The sequence below is a fragment of the Gobio gobio genome, assembly GCF_949357685.1.
Source record: "Gobio gobio genome assembly, chromosome: 1".
NCBI lineage: Eukaryota > Metazoa > Chordata > Actinopteri > Cypriniformes > Gobionidae > Gobio > Gobio gobio.
The window spans coordinates 59,007,947-59,027,684 of record NC_137097.1 but is presented as its reverse complement, the minus strand read 5'-3'; the positions used below and the strand labels follow the sequence as shown (position 1 = coordinate 59,027,684).

The window sequence follows — 19,738 nt, the reverse complement described above, 5'->3', positions numbered from 1 at the left end:
TTACTAGAGGAGAATTGATTCAGTAAAACCCATTTAGATGACTGACAAGCTCGGCACACGAGATGTAGGATTTCTTGATTTCGAATGCGGCAAAATACCCAGAGGAGTTCCCGAGCTTGTGCACTGTGCATTATAACACGTGATTTATATATACAATGACAAAACAGCAGCGGTGGAGAGTTTTTAAAATGCAGTGGAGATTTATCTTGCGAAGAAAAAATTAATTGTGCAGAAGGGGCGGAGAAATGGATGGAGCGAGATGTCGTTTGGTTAATTTCGCTGCTTTCCCGCTGAGTGTGCAGTCTAATTAGGCTTGCTGCTCTACTGCACTCTCCCCTTTTCTCTCTCCCACTCCTTCCCCCTCTCACCTCCTTCCCTTTGGTCATGGTGGGTACTGAGAGCAGGCCTATACAGACTGGGACAGGGGAGCAGAAAGGGGCGGCTCATTTAAATGCAAGGCTTCTCCCAACAGGCCTTGAGCCTGCCAGGTAAAATTATTCCAATCCCTTTCAGTGTTTCTCCTTAGCGTCACAGTGTAGCACAAAATGGCTGCCCAACACTAGGTCTGTTTGAAATATTTATTACGTGGCATGCTAAAAATGTGAGTTAATGCACAGTGCATCATGTTTTTTATGTATCGAAAGTATTAAGCCAATATAATATACAATTAATGTAATGTACTATTTAAAAAACTAATTGGGCACAAGATTGCTGTAATACTACACTTGCTACAAAATAGAATTTTATGAGCTTAAATAAAATTAATTGAACACTTTTTTTTTAATTATTATCCCAGTTGATGTTGATAGATTTTGGAATTTACTCAAGATGTAACTATCATTTCTGTTCATCAGCCAGAATATTGTCAAATATTAGGCCAATTTATCACTTATTAGCATTGCAATGTCAGCTGAGTTAGGCAATAGTTACCTCTCTGGCTTTGGGCTTGACCTTGCTCTTGCGACCTGGGCTGACAGGCAGAGCTCCGGCACTTTCCGAGGGTGTGCTGGAGAGCTGGGGTGGGGGCAGACACAAGGGGGTCTCCTTAATCCTCTTCTTCTGGAACATTCACAACAGATACAAAAGCCAAAACATCAGCATGGACAAGAGTGAAAAGCCTCATACAAATGCATGACACAACTGGGCTCAGTTCTCCCAGACATTACAGCCATTCAACAACATTGGATAGACAAGTAAACATTAATAGGCAGTCATGTACAAAAAAAACAATAGAGGATTCAGAGGGAGGAACGGTGATTGCTGGTAATTGTCGCCTGGCAAGCAGCAGCCATCCTTTTGTGTCCAACAACATGACACTCACAGCGGGAGGCTTTCTTGTCCGACAAATGTGGCAGGACACCAGCTGGTATCAAGCGCCCTCGCCATTTCGTTGGGGCTGGCACAGAGGACTCAATCTACATCAATAAAACAAGGGCTTACCTTGTTGGGGTCTTTCACCTCCTTGGCTTTGGCCAGCTCCTTGGGGCTCTGCGGAGATGCTTTGGGGCCACGGGCAGATTTGGGAGTGAGTGGAAGAGGAGTTTTGCCGGACGGGGAGATGGGGGTGGCTTGGGCAGCATCATGGAGAAAGATGCGTTCACTCCTGCGCCGCGTCCACTGTTCGTCTTCGCTCCCGTCAGCGGTAAGGTCAAAACTGAACTCCCGGGGTTTCTTGGGTTTGCGTCCACGCTTGCTGGGGCTGGAGTCTTCACGCATGACGCTCGCAGGAGGCAGGAGAGGGAGCTCAGGAGCCGACCGCTTGCCGTGCAACAGTGACGGAAACTTCTTTCTCATTTTAACATCGCTCTCCGAATCTGTAAACTCGAACTCTGTACCTACAATCCAGAAGATACAACCTTCGGTTATTACTAAAGCATGCAAACCAAGTGTGCTCGCACAAATTCAAAGTGACTTTTATGAACAACACAGCAGAAATGTAAATACTAGGCCATCTATAATTTAAACCATCTACATGTGGTCAACTCATTTGCCAACGAAGAACGACAATATAATGTGCACATGTAAGAAATAAACAGGGCCAGATGTGGGAGCAGAATTAAGTCTGAACACTGTTGCAGAGCCTTGGAATAGTTAATGAAGGGGGCTGTTGGTCTCCGCTGGCAGGCTTGTCGCGTGCGCTGCTGGGTACCCGCTCAGGATCACAGCCCAACCTCATCAAAGCAAGGCCTGTCAGCATCACATTCTCAGCGAGTGCAAGCGGCGCAGCAAACACACACAAATGTGGCTAGAGGATAATGACACTCCATTCTCAAGGTGGGGCTCAACTGATGGGTGTCTATATTGAATAACACCCCTACTGAGTGACTGCTCCGAGCACAATGTGTTTTCATCTGCCAGCACCTTTCAATTCCCTCACTCGCCAGTGCACATGCACGACACAGCGCAACAAAAGACAGCCAATAACAATGCATCACCTTGTCACCTGGGAATTCAAGTCCCAGCAGGCTTGGAAAAGCAGCTGATGTCACAGAGAGATTACAGATGAATCTAAGAGTGTAGAAAAAGATGCAATCCATTCAGTAAGAACACTTCCTTACCCAGTAGACTTTGCCGTTCCACTTTCTTCTTGGCTTTCTGTTTAGCCTCCAGTTGGACAATGGAGAGCGGATTGGTGACAATGGGGCTCGGGATTGCGCTGGCGGCAAAGCGGGCCAGAAGACCCAGTCCACTCTCTTCTACAGATGACGAACACAGGCCGTCGCTTTCATCAAGCTCATAATCATACCCATCTTCATCATCATCGTCATCATCCTCGTAATCATCCCGCTCGGTGAAATAATCTGGTAACAATGGGAAGACAAATCATTTAGGATGTTTGACAAAATATATGAGGTTCAGAAATGAATGAAGATGAAGCCTGTGACACGACCCATTATTTGAATCAGGGCTTTTTAACTCTAGTCTAGGAGGACCAGTGTCATAGTTTAGCTTACCAAAACAAAACTAATAAAAGGCGTTCAGAACTACTTGTAAATGACACACTTAAAATAAACATTCCAAAATTGTGTTTTTGTAGTGATGCCACAGAAGAAGTACTTTTCAACTTTTCTATTTTTTTCTTAGTGTGAAGAACATTTTAACAATCTAAAATAACCTTTTCCCACTATAAAGAACCTTTTTGTGCAGTGGAAAGGTTCCATGGATGTTAAGGTTTCTACATGGAACCACAGATGCCAATAAAAAAACCTTTATTTTAAAGATTGTACAGACAGGTGGGTTAAATTAGGAATGGTTCTTAAGTCTGCAGGAGACTGGCCCTCCAGGACTCCTAAAGAGCCCAGAATTAAAGGGATAGTTCACCCAAAAATGAAAATTCTGTCATATTTACTCATCCTTATGTCAGTCCAAACCTGCATTATTTACTTTGTTCTGTGGAACATAAAAGATTATATTTTGAAAGTTTTTTGTCCATACAAATGGAAGTCAATGGAGTCCAATAGATGTTCAGACCCCATTGAATTTCACTGTATAAACAAAAAGTCATATTCATCCAAATATAATTTGTGATCTGATGGATACAGGTTTGGAACGACATGTGGGTGATTATATTTCATTTTTGGGTGAACTTCTTCCAACCATCTGTTAAAATGAATGCCTCAATCCCATGCAATTAAATGACAAAATATCCAAAGTATTAAAGACCATGCTAGTTATCTTTGCAGAACAATAAACCCAAATAATTCGATCCGCATTGTTATGAATTCTAGATGACTAGCCCTAATGTATCATTCTGCCAGCTGTAGTGTTCTTCTCACTTTTACATATCCATTGTAATCTAGCACCGCTGAAGCAGACTTTCTCTAGATTAATGTGTTCTTGCTCAAATACTGCAGCCCACCCACTGCTACATAAGATTACTGGTGGGGGACAAAGCCTGGTTTCATGCGGGCAGTATAAACTAAGCTGGGCAGGCAGGATCTCGCAAGCGTAACATTCAAACCTTCAGAGCTTTAGGGCAGGATTTAAAATCAGCATGGCTGCTGGCTCGCTCCAAATCAAGAGGGGCAGGGAATGCAAAAGCCCAAACCAAATAAGAGAAGCCAGTAAAGTGGCCTTGCCCAATGTGCTGAATGAGCTGAATCACTGAAGGAAAAAAGGGAATTGAATAAGCCACAAGCGCTGCAGAAAGTTAAGGTTGCTGGCAGAATCCCTGACTAAGAAAGTCATCAATTATTAAAAGTCTCTTCAGCTCGGCGCTTGTCTAAACTGATGAAGGACACAAAAAAACAAACCTCAAGGACCAACTATAAGACAGTAGGTACCCACTTTAAGCAACAACCCCTTTTCTCCCATTCTCTGTAGGGTGAGAAACAAGTTTGGAGATGGAAACAGACACATAGGACGTTGGAGTGCAGTTGTGAGTAGCCAAAGCCAGAGGTGAGTTTGTTAAAGACATGGACTATAGCAGACAAAGACTTTGATTAGTTATGTTGTTAACATAACTTTATAGATGCCACAGCGTTAAGACCTGAAGCATGTATTACATGAACTGACAGCAAGCAAAGGATGTGTACAGGAAGAAGAAAGCTGAACACAAAGCAGGCTCTGTGAGGACAGTCCTCCATGGCTCCTGAGACTCTGGGTCTGGCCTGGACGCAACTCAGACCATCAACCACTTCAGCCATGGTTATGTTCTTCTCTTTTAGCAGTAAATTATGAAAAATATTAAAAACAGCCATGGAACGTCTTCATAAATCAAATGAATTAAATCTAGAAATTGAACAAAATCTTAATTATAACTGGTTTCTACCAGGTTCAACATCCATGGGAAACATTACTCAGTTATGCATTGTACAACAATGGCAAATAAATAAACACAGCAGCTGTAGAAGACCTTAAATTATTAATATGACCAAGAAGGAAAAGGAGGAGAGGGAGAAGATCATCCTGAACTCATCCTCCATTTAAATAATAAAAAACATTTCCCACCAAATACAAACATAACCATGGCTTGAGGGCATGTAACAGGAGGTGAGCATGTTAAAAAGGCATTTTAGAACACCTCATCTGTTATCCAGTTTTTTTGTTTTTGTTCTGTAACAGTGTAAGCACAAATTAGTAGAAATTATGGAGAAGTCACAGCAAAAGAGGATGGTGGCCTACTTACAGAACAATGCTCAAGGCTCAGGTGACATGGATAGTGACCTCACGCTGAACAGCTGGCTGCCCTACTCCCAGCCAAGCCCTTTGCTTCTTATTTTGTTGCGGCAGGACAAGCAAATGCACAGACCGATAGACATTCAAAAGCATCATGGGTAGGAGAAGGGGTCAGAGGTGGAGGGGTGGCCAAGCAGCTGCAAGGAGAGAGCGAGCAGTCTAGAGAAGCTAGGTTATTCATTTTTTAGTGAATCAGGGAGCTCCCTATTTTCCAAATATCCCACAATGCATTGCCTGTCCACACATTTATCAGAGTGAAAAACATTTCTGGAACTGTTGAGGATTTATGATTGCAGGTTTTGGTGGATGCTACAAATTCCGGTTGTGTGCATGTTGATTTATTGCCTTTAACTTATGATGGTGGTATGCTCTACTGCCATTGCCTTCACATTTGTGTATGGCACCAATCAAAAAGATAATGTATAGATGAATATTGTAAATGCAGACAAACATTAGCCAACATCCGTCTAATATCAAGTCAAACATTTTCTCATCTGTTAAATATCTGATCTCTTGGGAGAACCGAACAACAAGTAGTTAATAATGCTTCTCAACGTCATTTGGCCTAATGAATCTCATCAGCACTGCTCAGGAGTGCTGAATTTATGCAGAGATCTCCTTGTGACGGCTCTTCAATGATGAAAGGGATATTTGAACAACAGGAGTGCGGAGCATTGCAATCTAACACTCTACAGCAGGAGATTTAGGGAAAGAGACAGAGAACACCGGTTTTCTTTACTTTAAGTAAAAATGAAGTCAGCATGTTTAATAAAGCTTGGGTACCAAACTGCAATACAATAAAGAACACTTTCCACACAGCCACACACATTTTAATGCACAATGGCAAGACATTCCTATAAAAGTAACAATTTAAAAGAGACTCTAACAAGAGTCGATTATATTATATACAGAATGTGAGGTAGCAAATTCTGACACAATGAAAAAACGTCACCATGAGCGATAGTCATGGCTAAAAATACAAGACAGACCAAAAATAAAAAGCTAAAACCGAGCAGCTGCCATCTCGATTTTGTGCATAGTGAGGTATGCTTTATTAACCTTGGTCAAATGAGTCCTCAGAGGAGCTGACTCCTGCCTCCTGTAGCAATAAAGCAAAGTGCTTATGTTTCCTCTCTTTGGCCGCCTGCTTGGACTTGAGTGATGAAGACGAAGAAGAAGAGGCTCTCTTGGACGACGAGCGCTTCTTCTTGGTTGGAGTGCTGCACAGGCCGGGGAGCTGTGGACGTGACCCTGTTCTCCCCAACAAGGAGCTGGGAGGCCAGCCATCCTTCAGGGAATCGTCCTCTTCTGAATCCGTGTCTGGTACAAATCACAAAACACTTCACTCGGGATGGAGGACCAAAAGCATGATGAACTAAAAACCGATTCAAAACAATTATACTTAAACCCATGATGCAACACAGGGTGATAGTTTATCTATATATACACACACACACAAACACTACCAATCCAAAGTTTGGGGTTAGAATTAATACTTATTCTGCAAGGACACGTTAAACAGAACAAGTGACAAAGACAATGTTAGAAAAAAAAATCCATTTCAAATAAATACTGTTCTTTTGAATGTCCTATTCATCAGAGAATCATGAAAATAAATCCTGACATTGATAATAGAAAGGAAATGTTTCTTGATCAGCAAATCAGAATGATTTCTGAAAGATCTTGTGATCAAAATTGAGCTTTATTACAGGAATAAAATAAAGTTTTAAACATATTAAAACAGTTATTTTAAATTGTAATTTTTTTTAAGTATTACTGTTTTTACCATATTTTTTATCAAATAATTGCAGCCTTGGTATGAGAGATTTTAATAGAAATTTTGATAGAAAAATGACTGACATATAAGTATAGCTTTATTATTTTTAAACAACTTTACAATATTGTGATAAATACTGTTACTGTGATATAAAATTAAATAGAAAGAAAATGGAAACCTTTGATTTTTTTGGCAAAAGCTTGGTTACACATGCAGTCCACAGCAATTTATTACAGGTACTATCATAAACACATAATGGTAGACAATTATCAACAAACTGTCCATTACCAAAGACAAATAAAACCCCAAAACATTTAGCAGGAAAATGCCCTTGTGGTTCAAGTAACCTAACATGAGAAATAAAACAATGACGACGACAACAACAACAAAAAAATACATGTAGGCTACTGACTTACTGTTAGAATAGCTGCTGATTTCTGACCTCATTGGAGAATAAGGTGCTTTTCGCTGGCCTTTTCCCTTAAGGCATGGATCTGAAGGCTTCGTTTTGGCAGCCATTTTGCTTTTTCCTGCTTTGGAAGGCTTGTGAAAGATGCTGAGATCTTTTGAAAGGCTGGATTTTCCCATCTTGACTCGCATGTCTAAATCGGTGAGCATGGGGACTCTGCTTCCAGAGCTAGCCCTGGACTTCCCCGAGGAACCTTCTGTGAATTTACAAGAGGACTTGCTGATTTTACTGAGCTTAGTGAGGGACAAGGCCTTGTCAAGTTTGGATGCCAACTGCTCCTGCTCGCTCACTCGGCTCTTCTTCACAACCATTTTAGATGCCTGTTAAAAGAGATAAAAGAATTCAATGTATATTATTAAACAAATAGGACAGTAAATTGAAAAGAAAGTGCAGGAATGGGATAAGACACGTTGCAGACTTGAGCTGTATTGAGTTATGCGAGCTGGGATGAGCCATGGCTCCAAGTGGAGCATGTTTGTTTAACAAAAACTCACATTTTCAGATATTTAGGAGCTTTTGTACATCTCCAGTATAATAGAGACTGACCTCGTGAGAGTAGCTTGAAGATGCCTCCTGCTCGCCCCAGCTCTTTTTTTTCTTCTTCATTCTCAACGCACTGCTATCTTCCTCCTCCTCCTCCTCCTCCTCATCTCTGTTAGAGGCCCGAAAGCGCTTCCTCAGCACCTCCCCACTCTCAGAGTCCTCTGAGTACAGCACGCTTCTGCCCAACCTGCAAAACAACAGAGCGTTCAGCTGCAGGGCAGGCTGTGGTGAGCACAGCTGGGCCTTATCGGTGCTTGAGCTACACACTCACTTTGCACACTTCGAATCCAGCTTGCTGGAGGGTGGAGACAGTGCACACAGGCCATGTTTCCTCTTTCGGGGACGTCCCGGGCCCCTGCGGGCTAAACTTCTGTTCCCCTCCTGCTGCTGGATCTGTTGTTGTTGCTGCTGCTGCGGTTGCTGTTGCTGACGTTTCTCTCTGTGAATCACAGGGATCATAAATTGCAGGTTGTTTGATTGTTAGTGGGACTAAGTGAGGTAGATTGGCATTACTGGTCTTAATGAAGTGACGTTAATGGGATTTTTATGTTAATTGAGAGACTCACTCTTTGTCTCTCCGTCTCTGCAGCTTGACAAGATCTCGTTGCTTTTCTTTGTAGCGCTGCTGCAGCTCGGCAAGTCTCACACGGTAGTCCACTTCTACAGTGTCCATTCCCTCCAAAGAGGATTTGGAGAACATCTAAGAGAGAGAGCAAGATTAGCATCTGTGGTTTAACTTCTATAGAACTCTCAGCAGCTATTAACACTGGCTATAGACATCTGGCCGAAATCAAGTGCACAGGCATCCAAGTGGCTAGAAAGCTTAAGTATTATTTGCTAAAAGCTTGCTATGAGATATCCCTATGCACAATGTGAAACACTGCAAAAATGTGTAAACTGTGTAAAATGCCACTGGAATTTGTAAACACCTTTCTAGTTGTAAACTAACACATTTGTGAGAAATTCAAAAGCTGCTGGAATTTTTAGAAACTGCTTTAAAAATGTAAAAACTTTGAATGTCACTAAGCTGTACACACTGCTAATAAATCAATGCCGCTGGAATCTTTAAACACTGTTTAAAATGTAAAAATCCAAATGCCACTAGTTGTAAACACTGTTAACAACAGCTTTCCTGTAGCTCAAACAGTAGAGCATGGCGCTAGCAACGCTAAGGTCATGGGTTCGATTCCCAGGGAAAGCAAGAATTGACAAAATGTAAGATGTGTACCTTGAATGCAATGTAAGTCGCTTTGAATAAAAGCGTCTGCCAAATGCATAAATGTAAATGTAATGTAAATGTAACAATGTGAGCAATGCAAACGCTGTTGTTTGTAAACATGTCAGAGTGTAAAATGTTAACAGTGCTTGTATTTCAAACTACAAACATCCTAGAATTACTAATTTGATAGCAAAAAAGCTAATGCAAAGTGATAACAGAAATCTTAACTTCTTGAGCAGAAGTTTAAAAGAGGGAGAGGAAGAGTCATAAAAAGGCAAGCATACAGGTTCATCTTTCTTCTGTCTCCAGCTGTATTTCTTATTAGGGTTGAGCTCTCTGGGGAGGCGGATGATAATCTGAGGCTGACACTCCATGGCTTCCAGGAGGATCTGCCTGCCAGCTTCCAGCAGACTCTCCAGTCCACAGAGTATTACAGCTGCACACACAAACACATGATCGATACCAACATTAATTACTTCTAGGGAGCATGGGACAGCCCCGCATTCTCCAATACATCAGTAAATGGGTGTTTCTTGTGTCAGAGTGCATTAACAAATTTGACACCCAGATACATCCAAAATGTATATATTCTTTAAACGAACACATTTCCTCTAAAAGATTCATAGAAGAACAAGCAGCACTGACGCACTGTTAATCAAATTCTGAATATACTGACTAGAGCTGAAGCCATTGCTGAGCTTGTTTCAGCACATTTTACTTTACAGCACACTACAGTGAGCAAACCTCTCTCCCTAATCACCGGTTCCCTTAGAACTGTTGGAGCATGCTTGATCAGGTCGCACATCCTTCAAATTATCATTCCTCTCTCTGAAATGAGACTCACCCTGTGCGTCATCTCTGGGTCGCCTCTGCATCTCCAGCTCTGCCATCTGGCTGAGCAGGGCCATGCCTTCCAGAGCAGTGGACTCTAGGGGACTGACGCCCTTGCAGAGCTCAGACCTAGAGGTGCACGCATCTGCCAGGATGGACACTGCTCCGGCCTGCGGAAGCTCGCTGGCCGTGACCAGGGCGAACATGCCTGCCATGGGGTCTTCAGGCAGGATGGCCACCGGTGCGGAAGAGGGCTGAAGGTGAGGAGGGCTTCTGTTAGGCAGGAAAAGATTGTCAAGTTTGGACTCTAGGTGTGGAGAGTCAGGGACAGGATCTCTGAGGTCTACTGGGTTCAGGCTATCAGAGAGATCAGACGGTGGTTTTGTCGGTTGGATGTCACAAGTCACAAGGTGCGTGTCAGTGTAACTTGATGAAGATTTGTAGACTTGGTCTACCAGACCAATTGAGTCCTCTGCAGTTTCTGCTCTGGTCATTATTTCAGCATCTGGCCTAGATGTCTCATACAGCCCTGGATGGCTTGAGGCGGCAGCTTCGATTTTGACAGCCTCCCCATCTTCCTGGTCTGGTTCATTCTCTGGCAATGGTGAGGCTCTAGGGCGGGCCTCGCCCTCTGTGGGGGAGTCTTGGGTGGTGATGGGTGCAACCCTCAGGCTGTCCTGGCTCAGAACATCTTTGTGGTCTTCCAGGTTTGGCTCTTTTTTGAACACAGTGCTGCCCTCATCCATGGACACTGGCTCTCTGGATGCCTGAAGCGGCTCCACTACCACTGGAGAACACAAGTGCTGGGGTTTGACATCTGTTGCAGTCGCCAAGTGCTCGGTTGTCTCAGCCGGCAGTGGCACATCTGGTGCCAGGCCGTCAGCATCTGCAGCAGCGGCTGGCTGGAGGACGTAGGGGTAATGGCTGCCGAAAGGTGCCGTTATCGATTGGTACGGGTAGCCAGGAGGAATTTCTGCTAAAGAAACAAAAGAGAGAGCAATTTGAAGGGCTTGGAACGCTTATGCAAAGAGTAGAGAGGCTTTAGTTCCCTGCGACAGTGACAAAGTGATTAATAACCCCACATGTTCTTCGGCACAGGGGCTTTATGAAACTTTCATGAACCAAATGGCCCCAGCACAAGCATCCCAAAAGCCCTTATATACACATAGGCCAACATGCTCGTGCATACTCATACATTCAGAATGCACCGTGAGCAGAAAATCTATTTATCCTGAGCATTGAACATTTTTAAAGGGAAACCACCAGGGGATATGGGTACAAAAGGGCTGCTGTCATAAGAAGTCTCTATTCCAGTGAAGAGACAGCTGGTAATCCCATATGTGGGGATATTTGCAGACTACTCATTAAGACTGCACTACCCTACACATTCTGACATGAAGAATAGCACACTGCATTTGATTACTGTCCTGTGTGGATTCTCAGTCCCCTCCCAAACATATTTCCTTAAATAGCAATATGGTGAATAACGGCAGTGCATTATTTCCTTTCATTTTTTGATTAGTGTCCTTCTCATTTATTGCGCAATATGCAAATAAACACTAATTACTTCATATGATAATTACTTCAACTTTGCAAATTCATAGATGATGCGACAAATTAAGCAGGCTCAAACCTGGACCTTTCATTTGGGAAAGATGACCTTTTCCACTTACCCCGATACATAGATGGGAATGGAGTAGTAGTTTGCTTCTGTAGACTGAGTGGTTCTTTCTCAGGCACTTCCACAGACTCCTCTTTGGTCTGGATGGGGGACGTAGGAAGAGGCGATGCCGAAACAGGGCTGACTGAGTGAGGGACAGGAGATGACGGATGGGAGTAGGGCCGTTGAGGGAGGGACTTCTCCACTTTGGGTCTCTCCTCAGACTTCAGTGCAGTGACAGGTGAAGGCAACGGTGGGACGGGCAGCGGCGTCAGGGCTTTTCTATACGAGGTGGAGGGGGTTGGAGAGCGTGGGGGAGGCTTGCGTGAGTGCAGGGCTTGAGTGGGGATGCCCGAGAGACTAGATTTGGCCCCTTCAGATCCTCTCTTGTCTGTTTTTTCATCCAAATCTGTCCTAGGTTGACTTGCATTTAATCTCTCCTGCACCAAAAAAATCTGAAATTATTATTTTTTTTTAAAACAATAAAAAAATATATATATATATTTAGTTTTTCCTTTTTTTAAATATACTAAATTACAAGTCTGTTAAATTGCTAAAAATAAAGACCACTGTACAATATTTTGACCTTGATTGGAAGGCCTAATTTATGCATTTGGTTTTATGCCCATTTTCCACGCTAAACATTCAGAGTTGACCTTAAGGACTACAAAATGGGAAATACAGGAGCGTCTCCCTGCGATTATAATGACATTGACAGAAACAGTCTCATACCACCAACTGTGCGTTCCTCTGCAGTTCCATGACCTGTGCGGTCTGGTGCTGGATCATGTAAAGCTCCTGTTGCCGCAGGAGCTGCTGGTGGGAGAGGAGCTGGAGCTGATGGGCATGCTGCAGAGAGCTTCCTGTCGGCGGGTACATGGCCGACCACAGTGGGGGGCCTCGCTCTAACATCTCGGCTTTTAAAAGAACAAGAGGAATATTTGAGCATTACGAATCAACTTTATCTATTCTGCTACATGTCAGGGATATAACTCCCACTCACTTTTATAAATGCACGTTTTGTGCATGTGTGAATGGAAAGATGGTAAAATATGAATACAGAAACTGTGGTGAATATATGGGACCTACCATAGTGTGGCAGATGCTCTGTCGGAATAACAACCACCTGCCCAGTCTGTGGATCTCGGGCAAACTGGTAAGGTGGGGGGATGGAGCCTGTCAAGGCAGGAGGATATCCTGGAGGCAGCGCCTGATGAAGGGAAGGGGGACCCAGTCCTGTACAACAACAGAGGGACAAAAAATGGTTGGGTTCACCATATTTGTAGTTGATGGTCCATTTTTGCACTTGCTTTCTGGCAGCTTTGTGAACACTCAAAGAGTTAATCCCCAAGAGAAACACCATTCCCACAATAATCACACCCCTGTGCATGGAGCACGGACCTTGTTGAATTCCTGCCAAGATGCACAACACTTTAACTACACTGATTTTCTTAGGGGACATTTTTGTTTTTAAAGTAAAGTCTAGACAGAAACTCGAAAGTCAGAGAACTGTGAACTGACCGTGCTGTTCGCTGTTATTCTTGGATGGAAGTTGTGGAGTGAGACTGATTGTTTCTAAAAATGTCTACAACACTCAGCCTAGACAAAATGCTTGGGCTGTCAGGCAGGGTCAACAGACTGCCTTGAGGAAATAATTCAGTGTCCAAATCCCATTCAAAACACAGTTCTGCAGTATTCCAGAGTGCATGACCCTTTATAATGTATTATTCACTACAATAAGAATAAATGCATGGCAATTGCTTGTTGTAACATGGCACAATTCTTACACTACAGCCATAGGCGGGAAAAAGATAGGTACCATATGGAGATCCAGACAACCACATGGAGGGAGCTCCTGGGCGGGGCAGCCATGGGTGGGAGGCCAGGTGGGAGGTGGGGTCAGCAGGCCAGCGGCCTGCACCAGCCATAGTCGGTCCACCTGTCACCATCAGGTTGGGGTTCAGTCCACTAGCAGACACCATAGGTGAATGCAACTGAGTGTAGTCTGCCAACTCTTTATTCTCTCTGTGAATGAAAATAGTCTTGCTTATTAGTGGTTAACCAATCTATTTTAAAGTCCGTTAGTTTGCATTTTCTAATTGCACATTAAAGTCTCAATCTCCATAAAAGTTTGTTATAAAAAAAAAAAACCACCTTTGCTTTAAAAAAAAAAAAAGAAAACTTGCAAAGATACATCCTTGATGAAGTATCGTTAAACATTTGATAAAAATATGCATATAAAACTTCTTATATTAACCAAAAAGTCTGTTTTCTAATTTGTATGTTCTAAAAAATATTCTCCAACATTTAAAAAAGTCATTCAACCCTTAATGTTATGGTCGCAATTCTACCTGAATGAAGAACAAAAGTAAATCACCTGAAAATTATTTCGAATTTCTTTAGATATTCCCAAGAAATCCCAACTTAAAAATCTTAGAGGTTAACACCTAGTATGAGGGTGAGAAAAAAAACTAAAATTAAATATATATTTTTTAAAAAGTCTGCTAACTAAGAGCCCAATATCCAGGTGCCCACATTTGACGACCAGAAAAATGTAACATAGATGTTTCTACACCGCAAAATCCATGCTTATTTAAGCCCAAAAGGAGGACTGGTGGCCATTTAGCCCCAACTGTGACACAAATTCCCCAGTCTATGACTTCTATTCTGTCTTAGACTTAAGGACAGACGCTGATGGCGGAATCCTGCTGAGAGAGCCAGTCACTTTTATAAGCACCAATTTCCCCAGTGGGGGAGACTGACTTTTTCTACTCCTCGAAATGAGCCACACTTTGAAAATAGGCTCATATTTTGCAGAGATCTGTTGCCATAAATCTGTCCACTCTAAAGAAAACCACGCTGAGAGTGTGACCAATGAAAGTAAAATGTTGCTCCGTTAAGCCAGTGTGTGGAATCAAAGAAACAAGAATCCTTTCACACTGGCTGGATATGTTTAGTCCTTACTACAAGGTGAATGATTTTAATAAAAGGGGGCTTTAATTAACATACTTTTATCCTGACTTTTAACATTTAAGAGATACCTGAACAAAGATAACATCTATTTGGCACATTTAAACACTTCAGGATTGTCGCTAAATGTCTGCTGAGATTTTAAACTAGCTTCAACCAAGGCAGTCGAGAGAGTATCTTTAAAAGATCCACACATTCAAGGCGTCACTGATTTGTACTGAAGTGACTTTAATGAGTCACCTTCACAGTACATTTATGCATTAGTTGCCCCTATCACCAGCTTCCACACAACATCAAGGTGCAAAATAAAAATATAAAAATCACCAGCTTTCTTTTTAAGCATAACGCTGTACTTTTTTGTAAAATTTTCTATCAGTTTAACAGCAACCTCTGAACCAAAACAGTTAACACCCTATGTGTAACAAAAAAGCACACCGCATTACAGTGTGAAAGTAGTGGAAAATACCCATATCTTAAAGCTGGGACTCTAAATGGTGGCCTCAGTCATTTTTTTTTGTACTGGATGACATGGCAGTCAATTTAGGCTTATAAGGACCGTTAGCAATGTGGACGCCACCAATGCCACTGAAGAACTGCATTTGCAGTAGTCTGTTACTGGTGTTACATGGTGTTTGTCCATACACCGATTACATTACTTGTCCACCGCGTCATCGCCCCAACTGTTGTTTTGGCTTTTTGTAGAAATAAAAACCATTTAGCTCAGTTGAACAACCGACGCTACAATCATAAACTGAAAGCATCAAGAGTCACAGGAGTCAGATTTCACTTATTAAGTGACGGGAGTAGATGACTGACAGGACAATGGCTGAGGATTTGGTGCACACATATCGTTATTGACAAATATCTTGTAAAATGTGCAGTGAAAAGTGAAAAGTGAGCACGCATTCAAAGCGACTTCAATACCCCACATATTGACAGTTGCTTCCTTATGCCTGAAAACTATATATAATATCTAGTCCCAAACCACCAACCGCTGCTCAGGACAAACAAGGGACTCATGAACAACCATCACACACACACACACACACACACACACAAACAAAAACAGTTGTGTATCCTCTAGGTAACGAAGCGCATTTACGTATTAACTTTTGAACGGGGTCATTTTTATAATTTGTGCTAGCATTTTGTTTCAGGGACTATATAAACATATTTTATGCAAAATATCTTCAGGACAGTACTAAATAAAAAAATAGTTGAAAAAAATGTATCATTCCTTATGTCTGGCTCACCACAAAAATGACCAACGTCAACGTGATTTTAGTCCTCAATCTTGTTTAAAGCACCATCAACAGCTGTCACCACACAGTTAAAATTTACAAGCCAGTGAAACAAACCATTATAAAAATCACAAATGCAAGAGTTTAAGCTAAGAAATGACTTGTGACCTAAAGTGAAGACGTTCACAAATATAATAAGAGCAGGTTACAGTGTTCAGATCTACTAAACTAATGCTCCTATAAAACTCCAAAAGCAGGATTGAATTAGATAGCACGATGCTTAGTACATTTCTGAGAGCTCGCTTCAACATGCACTCAAAGTGCTCAGGGTGCTTTATGCCAGCGGTTATCAACTCTCATCTTACCTTAACACTTTCTCCTGCTCACGCTCCACACGTCCCGACAGTAGGCGCTCGTCACGGTGGCGCGTCCTTTCGTCTCCTTGTTCTTCCTCTGTGTGGATTGGGCCTGCAAGGTTAAGACATTACACTAATTGAAGATTTGTTTTTAATAAATGTGCTAACTTTGTAGTGTTTGCATTGCCAACGATAATCACATTTTTCACCATTTCAGATGCGTGTGATCCCAATTTACACATTTCCCACCCTTCTTAGCTTAAAAACAAAAGTCAAACATTAGTAGTGTCTGCCAGTCTGGCAAGACTTAAATGTTACCATTTTCTCTTTATAAATACACCGCTCCAGAGATAGCCCAAACTCTAAGGGTGTTTATCAGTCCCAACACTCAGCACGTCATATTCAGCGTCTTACACATGAGATTGCAGACGGACTGTGCCGAGGGGAAAAAAAAACCTATGCAGGGGTAACATATCACATTTACAAGAACCCATTGAGGCCCATCAATCACTTATCAATGTTTCAACACCACTGTGGCGTCATATATGGTTCAAATTGCTCTTCATAGAGAAGCAGCCATTTGGAGAAACATCACACAAAACAAGCAGCATTGCACATTCCAAACTAAACGGGTCTTTGAAGTTTGTGTTCAAAATACACAGCGTTGTAAAAGATAAACGTGTAGAACGTATCCAAGCGGGATTTAGTTAGGAGTGTATTGAACCTTTCAGTACTGACAGACAGCGGCTGAGAAGAGATTGTGTTCTTTTAAACAGAGGAGGGGGACGAAAGTGCACACAGATCTCTGTCATGCTCCAGGGAAAAGGTTTCAGTCTGTTTCCAAGGTTACCAAAAGCCTGTCCGACATGCTATCCGTTTGCATCAAAAAGAGGGCAAATTAGTCAAGCAAAGCTCTGTCCCTAACACTTGTTTTAAATGTAAATTCAAACCTTCTCTCAGAGTGTGTAGACTAATGTTATTACTACAATTTCCTTGCACACAAGAGAACATAAATTAATGCCTTTCTCCCCACCTCTCTTTCTGTCCCTTTCCAAAGCTCAATCATTCGATTGCTAAGCAACAAAACTAAAGTCATATTAGAATGCACTGCTTGTTTGCCCCCTTTAGTAGAGCTCGGTAAATTATGTTTATAAGCAGTTGGGCATGCGGTGTCTTAGTGAAAGGTTTAACACACTGTCTAGGCTAACAGGAAACACTGTGGGCCAAAGCAATAGCAAAGCTCATGCTGTTTAAGAAATCAAAACAAAAAGGGAGCAACCTTGCTGCCGAGCAGGCTCATGTAAACGACCCTGTCTTATTTTCCATTGTTACAGCCCAGTGTGTTGTTCTTTGGTTCCATTAAAGTTCCGTGAAAGCATGTACCAACAGGGGCCAGAAATGTACAATGTATCACACCTTATAGGGTTAGCTGCTCTTTTTTTTTCTGCAGAACACAAAAGACATTTTGAACAATGTCTCAACTGTTCAAAACATTAAACCCCACTGACTTTAATTGTATGGAGTATGGACAAAAAAAAAAAGACATGGCATTTTGTTAAATATATCCTTTTGTGTCCCACAGAAGAGAGCAAGTTGTACAGATTCAGAACATCAGGGTGAGTAAATGAAGTAATTTTGAATTATTGGCTGAACCATCCCTTTAAGAACAATGCATGCAAAGATATGAGGCAACGTACCTTTGATGGATCCTCCAATTGGCCTGTCCCTGTCTGATACGGAGCTGGGCTTGCTGCTGTTGTCCCTCTGCCGGGCAACAGCCACCGCAATGCCTACTGGGGGATGACGAACCTCCGCTTCCCCCTGAGAAGAGCTTCCGTCTCTGCCAAAGGATTTAGCACTCTCTGGTCTCTCAGGTTCCTTCTTCAACTGCTTTCCAGGCTGCTGGGGTGGAAGATGCTGAACTCTAGACACTCCGTGATAACCAGCTTCCAGTTTCATGCTGCCCAGTCCTCCAAATGGACTACGGCTATCGGATCCGTGCCTGGAGCCAGACTCGTTGGAAAAGTTGCCACTGTATTTTATGAGGCTCTGCATGGCTGAAACCTCCCCATGGCCCTCGGGGCTTCTGCCGCTGCCTACCGGTCTGTGCAAGCCAGTAGTGTCTAGGTACATTCGCTTGCCCTCTTCCTCACTTCGGGGACCATGGCTGTGTTGGGCCGCCAATGTGGCGATGTGACTGGTAGCATAATTGCCCATCTCGAAAGGCTTCCATTTGGGCTCAGCAGAACCCAAGCCCTTCAACGCATGCTGCTCCGAGTGAAGTGTACCTGGATCCATTCCAGAGAATGGATGGCCCGACCTTTGAACCCTATCCCGCTCTTGGCTGCGGGATTCAGTCTCAAGTCCCGTTTTGATCATGTGTTTTGATGTAGTGTTAGTTAAGTCTCTGGCATCTGGACTGTTTCCAGATTTATTTGTGCACATTTCTAAATGCAAGGGCTTTTTCATGGCCAAACCGTTTGACCTAATTATCGAGCCTTCCTCTCGTAAAATGTCTCTCTTGACATCCCCATGAGGGGGCGACTCACTCCTAATGGAGAACCGACCATGGTCCATATGTGTTCTCTCATTCCCCACCTGCAGGGCTGATCTGTGCGAGTCCCTCTCCCTGCTCTTGTCATTTTTATTATCTCGAGCTTGGGAGGCAATTTGAATTGGCCCTTTTCGCTCATCGTAAACCTCGACAGAAGGCACATAAGTAGGAGCTATCACTCTCTGTTCTTTGCTTGGCTCTTTCTCTGTAGAGTAGAGCGGGTACATGTTGGGTGGCATGTGGTGAGGGGGAGGGTAGGTGCCAGAGGACACCAGCCTGGGCGGGAGATGGGACGGGTTGGGCTGCAGGGAAGAGGGACTGGCATACGACACATGCAGCGTGCCAGCTGATGTAGCAACTGAATCGCATCTTTTCTGCTTGTCAGTGGAAAGGTGGCCCCCTGGCCGACTGGTTTCGTCATCCCGGTCCCTGTCCCTCCTGTCCTGTTCCGTACTCGGGTGTCGGGCTGGCATGCCGCCACTTGTCCTGCAGTTTCCAAGTAAACTCTGGTGAGTTTGTTTAGGTTTAGTGTCCGTGGTGTTCAGAGCAGGCGAGTGCTGGTGAAAGAAAGGCCGAGCGTGCTCTGTAGTCTTCACAGACCTTTCTGAGTTGCCCGCTTTGCGCTCATCTTCTGCCTTGACATCCAAGGTGAGGTCCACCACACTGTGTGGCCGTGACTCCTCTTTAGGCCTCTCTCGTTCCTTCCTTGGGAGAGAGTGGCCTAGGTCACTCTTACAGGCCTTTTCTTTTCCCAATTCCCTGCTTGAGTCTTTAGAGCTTTTGTGAGGAGGTAGGGCCTCCATTTCCCTGGAGAAGGAGCAGGGCATGTGAGCCACTGGGCTCCTGGCCAGTGCAGACTGGGAGTGCACTGAACCTGGCAGGTAAAACCCCTCTGAGAGAATAAGAACAAAGTAGAAAGAGTGAGCCCGACAAAGCTTAA

The 19,738-nt window shown here is 43.2% G+C and overlaps 1 protein-coding gene across 5 annotated transcripts in view; it reads right to left on the bottom strand.

Annotated features, from left to right (window-relative positions):
- Window positions 1–19,738, bottom strand: part of tnrc18 (trinucleotide repeat containing 18) — a 62,870-nt gene that overhangs the window by 14,748 nt on the left and 28,384 nt on the right. For 2 of the 5 annotated variants that reach the window (XM_079823962.1, XM_079823964.1), the window contains exons 5-20: window positions 17,942–19,690; window positions 16,254–16,356; window positions 13,497–13,702; window positions 12,767–12,913; window positions 12,410–12,594; window positions 11,691–12,117; window positions 10,031–10,993; window positions 9,471–9,622; window positions 8,534–8,667; window positions 8,239–8,406; window positions 7,971–8,154; window positions 7,372–7,744; window positions 6,238–6,498; window positions 2,559–2,801; window positions 1,441–1,835; window positions 931–1,059 (exon numbers count right to left, since the gene is read on the bottom strand). In XM_079823962.1, the coding sequence (XP_079680088.1) occupies window positions 931–1,059; window positions 1,441–1,835; window positions 2,559–2,801; window positions 6,238–6,498; window positions 7,372–7,744; window positions 7,971–8,154; window positions 8,239–8,406; window positions 8,534–8,667; window positions 9,471–9,622; window positions 10,031–10,993; window positions 11,691–12,117; window positions 12,410–12,594; window positions 12,767–12,913; window positions 13,497–13,702; window positions 16,254–16,356; window positions 17,942–19,690 (5,819 nt within the window). The remainder of the gene's footprint in view (window positions 1–930; window positions 1,060–1,440; window positions 1,836–2,558; window positions 2,802–6,237; window positions 6,499–7,371; window positions 7,745–7,970; window positions 8,155–8,238; window positions 8,407–8,533; window positions 8,668–9,470; window positions 9,623–10,030; window positions 10,994–11,690; window positions 12,118–12,409; window positions 12,595–12,766; window positions 12,914–13,496; window positions 13,703–16,253; window positions 16,357–17,941; window positions 19,691–19,738) is intronic. The other 3 variants (XM_079823963.1, XM_079823966.1, XM_079823965.1) reach the window with 2 other exon arrangements.